Source organism: Peromyscus leucopus, chromosome 18 (genome assembly GCF_004664715.2).
Source record: "Peromyscus leucopus breed LL Stock chromosome 18, UCI_PerLeu_2.1, whole genome shotgun sequence".
NCBI lineage: Eukaryota > Metazoa > Chordata > Mammalia > Rodentia > Cricetidae > Peromyscus > Peromyscus leucopus.
This window is the reverse complement of record NC_051078.1, coordinates 42,668,871-42,683,657: the sequence shown is the minus strand read 5'-3', so window position 1 is coordinate 42,683,657 and position 14,787 is coordinate 42,668,871. Positions and strand designations below refer to the sequence as shown.

At 47.0% G+C, this 14,787-nt stretch overlaps 1 protein-coding gene across 2 annotated transcripts in view; it reads right to left on the bottom strand.

The window, feature by feature from the left end:
• Stab2 (stabilin 2) overlaps positions 1-14,787 on the bottom strand; it is a 180,034-nt gene that overhangs the window by 90,477 nt on the left and 74,770 nt on the right. For both annotated transcript variants that reach the window (XM_028880322.2, XM_037196864.1), the window contains exons 25-30: positions 11,713-11,871; positions 7,050-7,145; positions 5,239-5,334; positions 2,989-3,036; positions 1,459-1,595; positions 911-1,025 (exon numbers count right to left, since the gene is read on the bottom strand). In XM_028880322.2, the coding sequence (XP_028736155.1) occupies positions 911-1,025; positions 1,459-1,595; positions 2,989-3,036; positions 5,239-5,334; positions 7,050-7,145; positions 11,713-11,871 (651 nt within the window). The remainder of the gene's footprint in view (positions 1-910; positions 1,026-1,458; positions 1,596-2,988; positions 3,037-5,238; positions 5,335-7,049; positions 7,146-11,712; positions 11,872-14,787) is intronic.

The window sequence follows — 14,787 nt, the reverse complement described above, 5'->3', positions numbered from 1 at the left end:
GAGCTCGATGGTCTGCATTTGGATCACTGCTTCTGATAGCTAGTCTTTTTTTCTTCTCTTTTATTAAAATTTTTTCATACGATATATTTTATCATGCTTTCCCTTTTCTCCAACTCCTCCCAGATTCTCCCCACTTCCTTCCCGACCTAACTTTATATTCTTTTTCTCTTAAAAAGAAACCACAAAAACACAAAATGAAAATTAAAGCAAACAAAAAGGCAGGAAGATAATAAATGCCAAAATAAAACAAAAAGCACCGCCCCCAAAGAAACATGGGGTTCGTTTTTTTATTGGTCAACTACTGGGCACAGGTCCTGCCCTGGAGTGTGGTTGATAAGCCCAGTGACCTTCTGTTAGATAAACTGATTTTTCCCTTTTGTGATAGCTAATACAGGTTGTCAACTTGATGGGATCTAGAATCACAGTGGAACAAGCCCCAGGGCATGTCTACAAAAGACTTTTTAAATTGGGTTAATTGAGGTGGGAAGACTTACATTAAATATCAGGGGCATTAGTCCACGGGCTGGAGTCTGGACTGCATAAAAAGTAGACAGCTAGTCAAGCTCCCTATTCATCTCTCCTGACGTAGACAATGCGACCGTCTGCCTTAAGCTCTTGCCATCGTGACTTCCTCTCAAACGGTGAGTCAAAATAAACCTTAAGTTGCATTTGTCAAATATTTGATCACAGTGACAAGAAAATTAATGAATATATTGCTGTAGCCTAGTTGTTTTTCTGTTTTTGTTTTTTTAAATGTGTATGTGTGTGATCGTTGTTGCAAATGGGTGATGTTCACACAGGCTTCTATTCTTTCTGTGCACATATCTGGAAATTTCCATCACAGAAATTCAGAGAGGACAACATGAGTGAAGGTACTGTGCTCCAGACAGCCAGATGACAGTGCTCTTACCCCGGCTGCCTTGTCCAGGTGAAGGAAGCTTCCTTGCAAGGATGTTGCTAGCATGGCAGAGGACGACAGGATCTGCAGATCGGCCACTCCATATGTGCCTAGTAGTGTGTGATATCTAAAGCACCAGATCATAAGGATCACAGTCAAATATTCATGCACCAGGTAGTACCACTGAAGAGGAGGATAAGCCCTGAGGCCAGACTACCACACTCAAACTTCACATTCTCCTCCCTTCCCCCCATCCCTGAAGTGATCAGCCTTAGCTGGAATTAGTCATTAACCACTCTGTGCCTTGCTTTTCACATCTGTCAAATGGGAATAATTGTAACACCCATCTCAGAGGTGTTGGGAGGGTTAACTGAATGATATGCAAAGCACAGTGCTTGGTTTAGAGTCAGCTGTTAACAGATAATTTCCCCTGACCCAGGGGATGCTTGCTAGGGGCATCTTAGGAAGTGAAGGATCATGTGGCTTCTCTACATTGAACTAAGGAACATTAACACTGATGCCAGTCACATAACATGGAAAATAAGGTAAATGACACCCACTTTATCAGGGCTGGAATATTGTTCCGTGACAACCAGAAGGTTTTCTCATTCTTGTCCATGTCCTCAATGGCTTGCTGGGAAGGCACGAGGACAGTGAGGTTCGAGGTGGCAGATAGCATGGATTGCAGGGAAGCATTCTGAATCACAGGAGGAGAGAAAGTGGCCTGAGTAGTGTTGGAGACTAGTGGGCTGACTTGTGCTGTCAGAGATGATGACTTTCCTTGTGATGTAATTCTAGGAATGCTGGGAAGATACTAGCTTTCTCTCCCCAAGTCCACCCAGCCATTGGCGGAAGAATTACATTCTCTTTTGAGAATCAATCTTTTAAATTTTTTAGTGTGTGGGTTTTTATAACAATACAGAGTTTCCAGGTTGGGTCATACTTTGTCATCCTAAGTCTGAATGAAAAGCCAGATAAATAGTCTTGATGTGTGTGTATGTGTGTTATGTGTGTGTGTGCAGGCACACAAAGAACTATGAATTCTTTGATGTCTTTAGAGTGAGAATGTGAGGAGACTACAGAGAATGAGGGCCTGGATCAAATTTAACTACATCTCATTTATGCCCAGAAAGTCTATTGTTATATTCAACAACTGTATTAAAAAAATCAACCAAAAATAAAACTCAATTCCAAACCCCTAAATCCGTGTTTATAGAACTTGCTGATTTTCTGGTGAACACTCCCACTGGAACTGATGTTAAACACCTAACACTACAACATTTAAAGCAGGTTGGGGGAAATGTGCCCTGTCCAACCTGCTGCAGGGTTGGCACTGCATGTGGGGTGAAAGTGTTGTGCATGGTGTGGCTAGAGGGAAGTCAGCATGCTCGGAGAGGGAGCTGTTCCTTGCCTTGCCTATAGGAAGAGAGCTGTACAGACAGCCTCCATTGTAGAAACAAGTGGGTCCTGGAATGTGCTGGAACATACAGGGAGCTGTTCTCTGAGTGAGTGCTGACTAAGCAAGACCTGTTTTGGTACATACTTACTTAAAGAGACAAACAATCCGTTACGATGTCTGGCTAGGTCAGATACCATGGTCCATTCAGTCAAAGAGGACAGAGATCCAGACATTGGGGGCAGGATGAGACTGGACTCGACACTCAGCTAGGGGGAAGAGTAAGCTCTCCCAGTATGTTGAGTAGGGAGCTAGGCATGTATGAAGTTCCTCAGATGTTAGCTCTAAGTCCAAATCTTAGTGAATTATGACGCAAATCATGTTCCGCTTTCAAAGAAAGAGCTATGTGATGGATAGTGCTATCCTTATGTATTAATTGCTTGTAACTCAGCTACTCCACCGTAACCTGGACCAGCAATCTTAGCTTGGCTGTACGTGTTAACACTGGCGTCCAAGCCAAGCCCCTGACTTATCAAATCAGTCTCCAGGGGTGTGGTGCCCCCATGATTCTAAAGTGCATGCAAGGTGGGGAGCTGCTGTTCACCCCCCCCCCCCCATACACTTCCAGTTTTTACTGCACAGACTCCAGTGCTCTGAAATGATCTGGTGCTCAAGCACAGATCCAGGGACTTACATTTATCCACTGGTAAAATCCAGCCGCTTCAGAGAGAAGGGACAATCCCTTAGTCATTTGTTCGAGGGAGGGCAGGAGAAGAAGGAGAGAACACAGAAACATTACCTCAGGGAGGCTCTGGACAGCCTGCACCCGCCCTCTTGAGCTGGGCTCTTCACAGAGCCAGCCTCCCCAGGCTGATGTGAACCTGCACCCCAGCCACGTGAGCAAGAGCTGCAGGTGGCCTTCACACTCAGGGGCCTGACTAGCCTTTAGAGGTGGGTGTGTCAAACAATGTTGTTATCTACAAAGTTCACACTTAGGAACCACATAACAAAGAATAATTACAAAGAAAAAAATGCAAAGACCAATCTGATAATGTTCTCTATAAATAAACAATTTTGGGTCATAGTTATCTTGGGGGTGCTATAGGCCTGTGGGCTATAGTTTGGATATGCCTGTTAGACTGAGGTAAGTCTAGCTTTTCCAATGTCAATTCTTACACATGTGAATTTAGCTGGTAAGAAACACAGCCACCTAGGCCCCAAGAAGGTTCCTAGAGCTCAGCAAACAGCACCCAGTCAGAGCCAGTGTGGAGCCGAAGGCTGGGGCATGAACTTGCACTGTGCTTTGCCATGGCCTACAGAAAGCTTCTTTGGAGAAAATGAGGGCCTAGGTGAAGACTCGGCAGGGACAGGCAGAGGCTTCAGATGTTAGTTTGTTTCCCCAGAAGGTCAGGGACTTGGGGAATTGGAACTGCTGGAGGGTTTGGGGACATGTACAGCAGATGGAGGAGTCTAAGCTCCAGGGCTGGTTTGGGGACAGCTCCTTGGTTTAAGTGAGTGAATGCCTATGAGAGGCAAAGGGTGGGACCTCCCCAAACATAGCAGGGATGTGTGTATTGGGGGGGGGGGGAGGGCGTTGCCACAGCAGCCTGGAACAGGTGCTGGAGTGGCTTTGGTTTGGGAGGCTCTAGGTTCTAGGCGACTTCTAGAACAAAGGTTTTAGAGAAGAAGAGAAACAAGAACCTGACTGTGTGAGAAAAACAAATGGTAAGAGGAAAAAAGGTCAGTGTTAGGTGTCAAACCAGGACAAACTGCTAACTGAGGTGCCTATTAATATGTTAAAGCTGTTTCTGGCCACCAGGTTCTCTCAGCATCCATCCTTCAGTCCCTACCTGTTACAGGGTCCTTCTGGTTGACATACTCGCCCCCTGCACTGAACTCTGCAGGCCAGGCACTGGGCTGCCCTTCCCCAATGGCTCTTCCCTATACAATCCAGCCATTCTACACTGGTCTTCTTGGTCCTCTTGGCAGTCTCTTGGCCCAGGCCACCCCTCTTGGCTGGTGCCTCGGCTCCTCTCTTGCGCTCATTCCCGCTCTCCTCACATGGCCTGGCTCATTCTGGCCATGTACACTCTGCACTCTCCCAGATGTCTGCCTCTGGCTATTCTTTTCCTTTTATCTACAATACATCATACCTTCCCTTCTATTTATTTTTCTTTTATCTGGTGCCGAAAACTGGGATTTTGATAAGTATTTAAATGTGAGTGACACAGGAATAAGTTCCTCCCCCTTGAGATTATAGTCCAGTGCTGGGGGGAGAGAGAGATGGAGAGGTAGTGACACGTGGGTGTGGCCCATGCTGCATGTGTGGAATGCTCTATACTGTTGGCACATAGACAGATAGCAACATTTCAGACAAGTAAGTGTGCTTATCCTTAGTTTATGGACCTGTGGAATGGGAATCATAATAGCATTAATCCCAGACAACTGTTGTGAGGTTTAAATGAGATGCTGCTGCATAAAGGACCTGTGTACATCTGGTACACAGTACATAGAGGGCATTTGCATACACACACACACACACCACCACCACCACCACCACCATCACCACCTCATTCAGGATGGATAAACCCAGGATGGTCTGGGTACCCATGGGAGTCATAGGACCCAAGGGAGCTCAGTCAGTCATCCCATGAAGCCCAGTAGAGGGAAGCCAGTTGCTCACTTGGGAAGTTTTTGTGACAGATTGGCAAGCAAAAGTTGGCAAGTCTGCTCTGTGTGCAGAAAGTACCAAATAGAAGCTGCCGCAGCCTGTGATAATGAGTGACCCACCAAACGTGAGGGTTTGCAAAAAACAAGTGTTTTCATATAAAATCTGGACAAGGGTCTGCAGATGGCACTGTCTAAGGCTATCTTAGCTGACACATTCATTTTCCTGCTGTGTGCTCTCTGACTTTGGACTTTGAGGTTCTCACTAGGGACTTACCATGAGCACATTTCCATAGCACGAGAAGCCATCTCCTTCATAGCCCTCTTGACAAACGCAGCTCCAAACACCAGAAGCAGCAGACTGACAGGTGGCCTGAGAAAACCAAGATGGAGGAAACGGCTTGCTTTCTTAACTAAGATGTTAGACCCGACTCATACGCATCTGAGAGACAGTCAGCTCTAAGATAAGAACTCTGAATTCAGACCTGGGAATCGTGTGGTAGAGCACTTGCCTAGTGTGTTCACCACCCTGAGTTTGATTCCCCACTTCTACAGGAAAGACAGCAACAGACCCCTGCAAATTCAGGTCTGAAAGACTGTAGTAGCAACCCAGAGCCTTCAGTGTGGCAGCAGGATGCTCCCGCTGCAACCCACAGCCTTGAGTGTGGCAGCAGGATGCTCTCGCTGCAACCCACAGCCTTCAGTGTGGCAGCAGGATGCTCCCGCTGCAACCCACAGCCTTGAGTGTGGCAGCAGGATGCTCCCGCTGCAACCCACAGCCTTGAGTGTGGCAGCAGGATGCTCCCGCTGCAACCCACAGCTTTCAGTGTGGCAGCAGGATGCTCCCGCTGCAACCCACAGCTTTCAGTGTGGCAGCAGGATGCTCCCGCTGCAACCCACAGCTTTCAGTGTGGCAGCAGGATGCTCCCGCTGCAACCCACAGCTTTCAGTGTGGCAGCAGGATGCTCCTGCAGCAACCCAGAGCCTTCAGTGTGGCAGCAGGATGCTCATGCTGCAACCCACAACTTTCAGTGTGGCAGCAGGATGCTCCCGCTGCAACCCACAGCCTTGAGTGTGGCAGCAGGATGCTCCCGCTGCAACCCACAGCCTTGAGTGTGGCAGCAGGATGCTCATGCTGCAACCCACAGCCTTGAGTGTGGCAGCAGGATGCTCCCGCTGCAACCCACAGCCTTGAGTGTGGCAGCAGGATGCTCTCACTGCAACCCACAGCCTTGAGTGTGGCAGCAGGATGCTCCCGCAGCAACCCACAGCCTTGAGTGTGGCAGCAGGATGCTCCCGCTGCCGCTTTTCATCACAACAAACTTCTTTCTTTTCATCTCTGCTATATTTAGCAAATGAAAAATACAAGAGAGTTATATTTGATTTTCAGACAGATGATGAATATATTTTAGTATAAACTCATCTTGTGCAATATTTTGGGCACACTGAACCTTTGCCCAAAACTTACTCTCTGTGTCTTGAATTCAAATTCAACTGCTGCCTAGCATCTTACCTGGTAACCCAAGCTGTTTCTCCCAAGCTTTGAAATAGAGTGGAGATTGCATTAGCTGCTCAAATTCTGCTTAGGGATGCCCTTTGGAGGTGAGAGATTTTGTTCATGGCTAGGCATGTCAGAGATTGGATATGAAGTGTCCTCCCCAAAGAACACTGTGTTAATGGATGACTCCATTGATGGATTCAAAATTTAATGATACTAATGGAAGGTGGTCAAAACTTGTGCAGGTTGGGCCTGGTTGGAGGAAGTAGGTCACTGGGGACATGCCCATGGGGTCATGTTTAGTTTCCAACTACTTTCTGTCTGTTCCTCTCCACCATGAAGTGAGGCACTTTGATCACTCCAAACCCCTCACCACGAGGCTCTGCCACACCATACACTACCCAGAGGCCACGCAGCCAGGTGACCACGGACTGAAACCTTTGAAACCAGGAGCCAAACAAACCTTCTTCAAGTTGTTTGCTCTGGTATCTTCTGATGGCCACAAGAAGCGGCTCCACAACCTGATTTTTGTTCTTGCTCAAGAATTTTTTTTGTGTGTTTAGTATTGAAGGAAACATCAAGTAACTCACCAGGGGGTGACACTTCTCTGCCTGTTCCAAGCATGAAATGACTGGTTCACAGTCAATCCCGTTTCCCCGAAATCCTTCCTTGCACTCACATTCATTCTGGAATTCCAAGAAGACAGGAGGGATTACCGAAGCAAGCACTCTCAGGCCTTGCGCCCTATTACACTGGAAAGCAGACTTTGGGAACCATAGCCATTCACCCCTCCTAAAGAGTGGAGACTAGATTCCAGACTGCAGGTCACTGTACATAGTCAACTGCACTTGGTCACCACACATTAATTAACATTATGCTGCCCAATCACCGTCCTTTTTACTTTCTTTTAAAATTCTTGACTTCACAATAAAGAGAGCTCAGACTCAATGGCCATCACAATGCAAAAGCTGACCCTATATCTAGAAAGATTAAGAAAGCAATGGCTTATTCATGTACAAGGCTATTGCTAGCTTGAAGACACTCTGCTTAATTCAGATAATGCCTCCCCTTTGAGTATATGGATTCAAGGCATCACTTCTGCATAGACAACCCACAGTACACGGCTCAGCAGCTGATGCAGCTTCACGTAGCTAGTAAGTGCCCCTTCTTCTTGAGGGCTTAGTCCCTTACTACAGTAGGCAGGGTGCAGGCTGTATCCAGCCCTCACTTGCTCGATGGCAGAATCATGGTCCTTGTGTCTGCAGCTAATTAATAAAGTATGGTGATGACAGTGACGTGGTAAAATGAGAAAAATTTCATGTTGATGGCAGACAGTGAACCAAGAAAGCTGCAGTCAATTACCACAATGTAAAGGAAACTAACAACCTGGCCATAGAAGATGCCAGAAGGAAAAAATACATCAGCTCATAATTAGTTTCTCATTTTATTTCCCCAGCTGTTTTCCATGAAAATGAAATATCTTGACATTTAAAACATGGTTTTAAAAGAATTTCTTTAATTAAGTTAAACAGAACAGGATTATCATGGACCCACCAATGAGTCTAGAGAAAGACAGAAGTCCATTAAAAGATAACGAGAAGGATCTGATCTTAACAAACTGGAAAAGAAGAGGCACAAGCTTTGTGGAGCCACTGGCTGGTGAGGTGCTTCCAGGAGTGAACTACTGTTCAGAGGGAGTGTGTGGGCTTAGGATGTTCACTGAGAATGCTCTTTCAGAAGTGGGACACTGCTGGACCTTGAGGGGTGACAAGACATCTGGGGAAGGCATTTAAACTGAAGAGAAATGTCAGGAGACACGAACAGAGGTGAGGAACCATGTTTGACTGGAGGAGCACTGTTTAGGATGAATTTTGGAAGTATATATACACCCCAGTGGGGGTTGACACAAGACCTTTCAGTTGGGGAAAGAAGTGAATAGAAGGCTGGAGAGGTGGCTCAGTGGTTAAGAGCACTGACTGCTCTTCCAGAGGTCCCGGGTTCAGTTCCTAGCACCCACATAACAACTGTTTGTAACTCCAAGATCTGACACCCTCACACAGACTTACATGCATGTAAAAAAAAATATAAATTTTAAAAAAGAAGTGAATAGAACTTTCATTGTACAATTTTTGTCTTTAACAATAACACCTGCTATATGAGCTTTATAAGGCAAGTAAGTGTTCAATCTGAGTCAACCAGAGAAAATGAATCCTGGGTTTGGTGGAAATGATCTCAAGATGAATCTACTGTGCCTGAAGGAGATCAGGGGCAAGGTTGAAGCTGCTGGAGGCCATCTTACCTAGGAGACTGGGCAGAAGTTGGGGCCAGATGGACATCCTTTGAGTGAACTTCTGAGCCTTGCACTGTACCACACCCACACTGGCATCTGCATACAGTCTATAATTGTGCAAGTCCAAACTTCTCCTTTTCTTTCAGACCCCCCCCCCCGCTTTCATTTTTTTTTTGTGTGTGTGTGTGTGTCTTTCTTTCTTTTTTTTTTTTTTGGTTTTTTTGAGACAGGGTTTCTCTGTGTAGCTTTGCGCCTTTCCTGGAGCTCACTTGATAGCCCAGGCTGGCCTCAAACTCACAGAGATCTGCCTGTCTCTGCCTCCCAAGTGCTGGGATTAAAGGCATGCGCCACCACTGCCCGGCTCACTTTCATGGCTTTAAAGATTTTTAGAAAAGCATACCTGATAAAACTTAGCATCGTAACAGTTTTCAATGGACAGTTGAGTGGCATTAACCACACTCACGCTGCTGCTCTTCAGCCAGCACTGACCGGGCTCCAGAACCTTACTCACCTCCACAACTGAAACCTCCTGCTCGTGACTAACTCCATCCCTGACAGCAGCGCCCTGCATTTCTACTCTCTGTCTTCGTGAATTTGACTCCGCTAAAGACTTCATAAAAGGGGAACCATTGTTCTCCAGGACTGCTACTGACTTCGTGGGTCTTCAAGTTCATCTAGGCTGTAGCATGGGTCAGAGATTCCTTTCTAAGGCTGACTGAGGCCTCATTACATGTTGCTTCCAGTTTTGATCATGCTTTTAGCCTCCTGGTTATACAAATAACCCTTGGAGTCTCTGCTTTTAATTCTTTTGGGGCAGTTGAACTACTGGATCATATGGTAGTCCCATCTTTCATTTTCTGGAGAGCTGCTATTCTGTTTTCCCTGGCCATGCCATTTTTCATTCTCACCAGGAATGCACAGGTAATTGGATTTTCTGTTACAACCAAAAGATCATGATCTAAATATATCCTTATACTCCCCCCCCCAGTCACCACTGTCTAAGAAGCACCCATTGTGGTCTGTGGTGGTCTGAATGAGAAAGGTCCCCATAGGCTCATCTATCTGAATGCTTGGTTCTTAGTTGACGGAACTGTTTTGGGAAGGATCAGGAGATGAGGCCTTATTGGAGGAGGTGTGGCTTTGTTGGAGGAGGTGTGGCTTTGTTGGAGGAGGTGTGGCTTTGTTGGAGGAGGTGTGGTTTTGTTGGAGGAGGTTTGTCACTGGGGGGTGGGCCTTGGAATTTCAAGAGCCCGTGCTGGGCCCAGTCTCTCTCTCTTTCTCTCTGTGCTTCCAACTTGCAGATAAGATATGCTCTCAGCTACTTCTCCAGCGCCATGCCTGCTGGCCTGTCGCCATGCTCTCCACCATGATGGTCATGGACTAACCCTCTGAAACAGCCCCCAATTAAATGTTTTATTTGCTAAGTTGCCTTAGTTATGGCCGCTCTTCATAGCAATAGAACAGTGACTAAGACATGGCCTAAGTTACTAAGATATTAGCACAGTGAGCCCTCAGCACTATATGAACAGACATTGACCAGGAGGGACATAGAAGGTAGCCTGGGCTGGCACTTAAAAACGTAATTTCAGGAGAGGCAAGCAGGCTGGGTGGTGGCCTGCGTGTCCTTGGCTGCACAGTCCCATTTCCTTTCACCCCTTCTCCTGATCACCCTCACTACCTTTTAGCCACCTCAGGAGATCTCACTAGGAAGACCTCCAAAAGATCCCTTTGTTCGGTAGTGGTGAGATCCGAAGGAGTCCCAGTACTTCTGTCTATCTAAGGGCCAGCCACCCATTTATCACCTCACAAGTGTTAGCCTTGATCTGCTTCCACAGGGGAGACACTCTGCCCCTGTTCCTGTAGCTGAGAAGAGGGAGGAGAAAGAACAGCATCTGAGGCCCCTGGAGGCCTCCTTCTCTGGCACCTTAACTAGGCCAGATGTTCATTTGTTGGGTGAATTCTGTCCTAGCGCAAATGAGGGGCATGATCTGACCTCAAGATCTCACCAAGCACCACTCAAGCACCGTGTTGCCCCAGTTCCTAACCCATGCAAGGGAATGTGTCCTCTAGGGCAGAAGGCTCATGAGGGAAGGCCTGGAGCCATCACAGGAAGCAAAGTTGGGCCTTATATGGTACCCAACCTCATGGGAAACATACAATTCTCAACAAAAGAACCTGGAGGCTTAGCAAAGTCCAGCTTTAGAACACAAATGTGAGAAATTATGTCATTATTCAAAGGTGTGTGTGTGTGAGAGAGTGTGTGTACGTGTGTGTGTACATGTGTGTGTACGTGTGTGTGTGTGTGTGTGTATGTGTGTGTGTGTGTGAGAGAGAGACACACACAGATAGGAGAGTGAGGTGAGAGAGAGAGAGAGAGAGAGCGAGCGAGAGAGCATATATCCTGGTTCTTCCTCTGGGTCTTGTGTTCCCTTGATCTTATGGAACATGCCTAAACTATTTTGGGGGAGAAAAGGGGCCAGGCAGAATGGATGGGAAGTGTGGACCTATCATTTCCATTCCCGAAATTTTAATGTAGTTAATATCCTCTCCTCTGTTACTCTCTAACTCCCAGGCAGTTACCGCTGCCTCTTTTCATGACATTGAAGCCACCTAAAGTTGGGTAACAAGCTACAGAGTGTTGTAGATACATACATGCACGTGACCCACGAGGGTAGACTGAGGCATCTCTGAGTTCTGACTCAGTGTGAGTCATAGCGTGATCGATTTTCTATGCCACAGAGCAAAATCACCAACCTCTCAGGCCTCAGTTCCTCTTCTGTATGGCTGCGTCACCATGTTATCTATGTCACAGACTCATTATGATACCTACCCCTTCTCCCGACCACAAACAAGGGCAAAAGCCATTTAACTTTGGACCAAAGTACCTCTGTGGTTGTGACAAAAAAAAAAAAGTCACAACAGGAATCCTGTTTCCTCTTTCCTTTCTTCCCCAAGTCACCTACCTGCCCAGGGCCTACATAGAGACAGGTGGCATTGTCGTGGCAGCCGCCTGCGCCGGGCAGCAGGCAGTTGTTGATCTCCACACAGTCCCTTCCGTCCCCTGTCCAGCCCTGCTGGCACACACAGACATGTGGCCCTGTGCCAGTTTGGATGCACTCTGCCTGTAGGAGGAAGAAAAACAAGACCTTTGAAATCACAGTCCCTCCTCATGGAGGACTGTGTCAGAGAGGATCTCGAAGACTGTTCTAGAAGCCCATATTTGCATGGAATGCAATGGAAATGACGAAAATGCTTATTCACATAAACACAATAAACCAACTGATTTTGAGAGCAAGGTTGCTTGGAGCTGGTCAGCTAAGGGCTACCCTCTTCACTGCACTGTGCTAGTGATTCAGCTAGAGACTGCTTTATTGACTGACAGAAGCAAAGGATCCTCTAAGACGGTGGTTCTCAACCTTCCTAATGCTGCGACCCTTTAACACAGAGCCTCCCTCATGTGGTAACCCCCAACCATAACATTATTTTCCTTGCTATTTAACTGTAATTTTGCCACTGTTGTGAATCATTATGTAAATATCTGATATGCAGGATATCTGATAATGTGACCCCCGTGAAAAGGTCATTTGACTCCAAAGGGGTTGTGACCCACAGGCTGAGAACTGCTGCTCTGGAGGCCGGCACTGTGATTATCTCTAATTTACAGATGGGAAAACAGGTCACCAACATCACCCAGCTACAGAGAGAAGCATGAATCTAGGGCTCCATGATGTTAGGGTCCAAGCTCCTAGACACCACTACTCTTGATCTGGAGGTGTGATGGGCAATATTGTCAACTCGACAACATCTAGATTCACATAGGAAACAAACCTCAGGGCATGTCTGCAAGGGAGTTTCTAGATTAGGTTGAGATGAGAAGACCCACCCCGAGTGTGGGTGGGTACCATGTCATGAGCTGAAGTCCTGGACAGAATAAAAAGGAGAGCAAGCTGAGCACCAGCAGGCCTCCCGTTCTTTTAACTGTGGATGAATGTGACCAGTTCCTTGGTATTCTGGGTGCCATGACTTACTCACCAAAGACTATATACTCTTGAACTGAGAGCCAAAACTAGCACTTCCTGCCTGAATTGCCTTCAAGTTTTTTTTTTTTTGGTTTTTCGAGACAGGGTTTCTCTGTGTAGCTTTGCGCCTTTCCTAGGACTCACTTGGTAGCCCAGGCTGGCCTCGAACTCACAGAGATCCGCCTGCCTCTGCCTCCCAAGCGCTGGGATTAAAGGCGTGCGCCACCAACGCCCGGCCATTTTTTTTTTAAATTTTATTTATTATGTATACAGTGTTCTGTCTGCACATAACCCCACAGGGCAGAAGAGGACACCAGATCTCATTACAGATGGTTGTGAGCCACCATGTGGTTACTGGGAATTGAACTCAGGACCTTTGGAAGAACAAGCAGTGATCTTAACCTCTGAGCCATTTCTCCAGCCCCGCCTTCAAGTATTTTGTTACATCAGCAAGAAAAGTAGCACTATCTAGGGAGACCACAGGAGGCAGAAGGCCCACAGCAAAGGAGGAGAGGTCAGAGGTCATCGAGGTGGGGTGCTCTGAAGTGGGTGGGGCTCAGCCCAGGGGAAAGCTGGTGGTCAGGGCTTGCAGTTATGTCTAGATTTCATCCCCAGGCCCAGGGAAATGTCTGAAGGGGGTTAAGCCTTGGAGAAATGATAGGATTTGCTTCAAACCACTCTGGCTGCATAAACCCTGGGCAGTGCAAGAGGAAGCGAGGAGACCAACTGCCCAAATAGGTAATGGACGGAAGTGATAAGGTCAGGTATGGTAGCAATATTTGAAAGATACTAGTGCAAGCAGCGGCAGCCCCGGCCACACTAACAACAGCAAACTGTAGGCAAGTTTCTTAATTCCCCAGTCTGGGTTTCTCCTTGGGAGGACAGGGCTAATGTCTACCTCACTGGGCTGGGGCAGGGAGGGCATGGGAGCAGATCCGCTAGAGTCCTTCTCAGCTGGGAAGTTGTTATTCTCAACACCCATCTCCCCAAAGCCCCAGAATATCTGAATTTAGGGAGAGTCACGGAGAGCACCCACCAGGTAGTCTTCTTTAAATTCAAAGTTTGGAGAGACGAATGCCACATGCTTTCTCTTACACTTGGATCTGAGATTATAATTTATGCACGAGCGCGTGCGTGTGCGTGCGTGCGTGCGTGCGTGCGTGCGTGTGTGTGTGTGTGTGTGTGTGTGTGTGTGTGTGTGTGTGACTTAGTCTTAGTCTTTAAACTAGGAAGGGGACCATGAGATCCACCCCCAGGTTTTTTAGTATTTATTAGTTGTACAAACTAATGGGTTTCATTACGACTTTAATGCACCTTTATAATAGATTTTGATCATCTTCAGTTGCCTGCTATCATATCCTTCTCCTCCCTCCCGCCTTCCCCTCCCTATGTCTTCAGGCCATCCTCCTACTTGCATGCATTATCTCTATTGTGGGAAGAGTTCAGGAAGAGGCTAATGGAGTCTCCGAGACAGGAAAGACGAAGGGGGCTTCTGGGGTAGGAAGAGGAACGAGGTAGGAGGGCAGGGAGATGGGAGGGGTTTCGGGGGAAGAACAACAGGCCCAAGGATGTATGAAAAGCCATAACAAAACCCAGTACTTTATATGCTCTTTCAAACACTCGAATGCAAAATAAAATCTGAAGTTCAAACCTAAGTGTTTTGTGCGTATGAAGAATGATCAGGACCTGCTTTTTTGGGTTTCTCTCCCTCAGGATTTCTTTAAAACGTGTTAGGTCATAACATGGAATCCCAAACAACAGTGCTCATGGCATGTAAGATGATGGCTCTGGTCCCATCTGGGCTGGGTTTGCCAGGAAACAGAAACCTAAAACATTTCTCAGAAGCCCTCACAGTTGGTTGAATGTTCCTGACTGCAACTGTCTGAACGAGCACCCTGCTCATCCCCTGGCTGTCCCAGCCCGAGCTGCCTCCCCATCATATACCCACACTAAACCCAACAAGCTTTTGCAGCTGTCACTGTCTTCCATTATCCAAGGCAGCATGGGAAGTTATTTGTT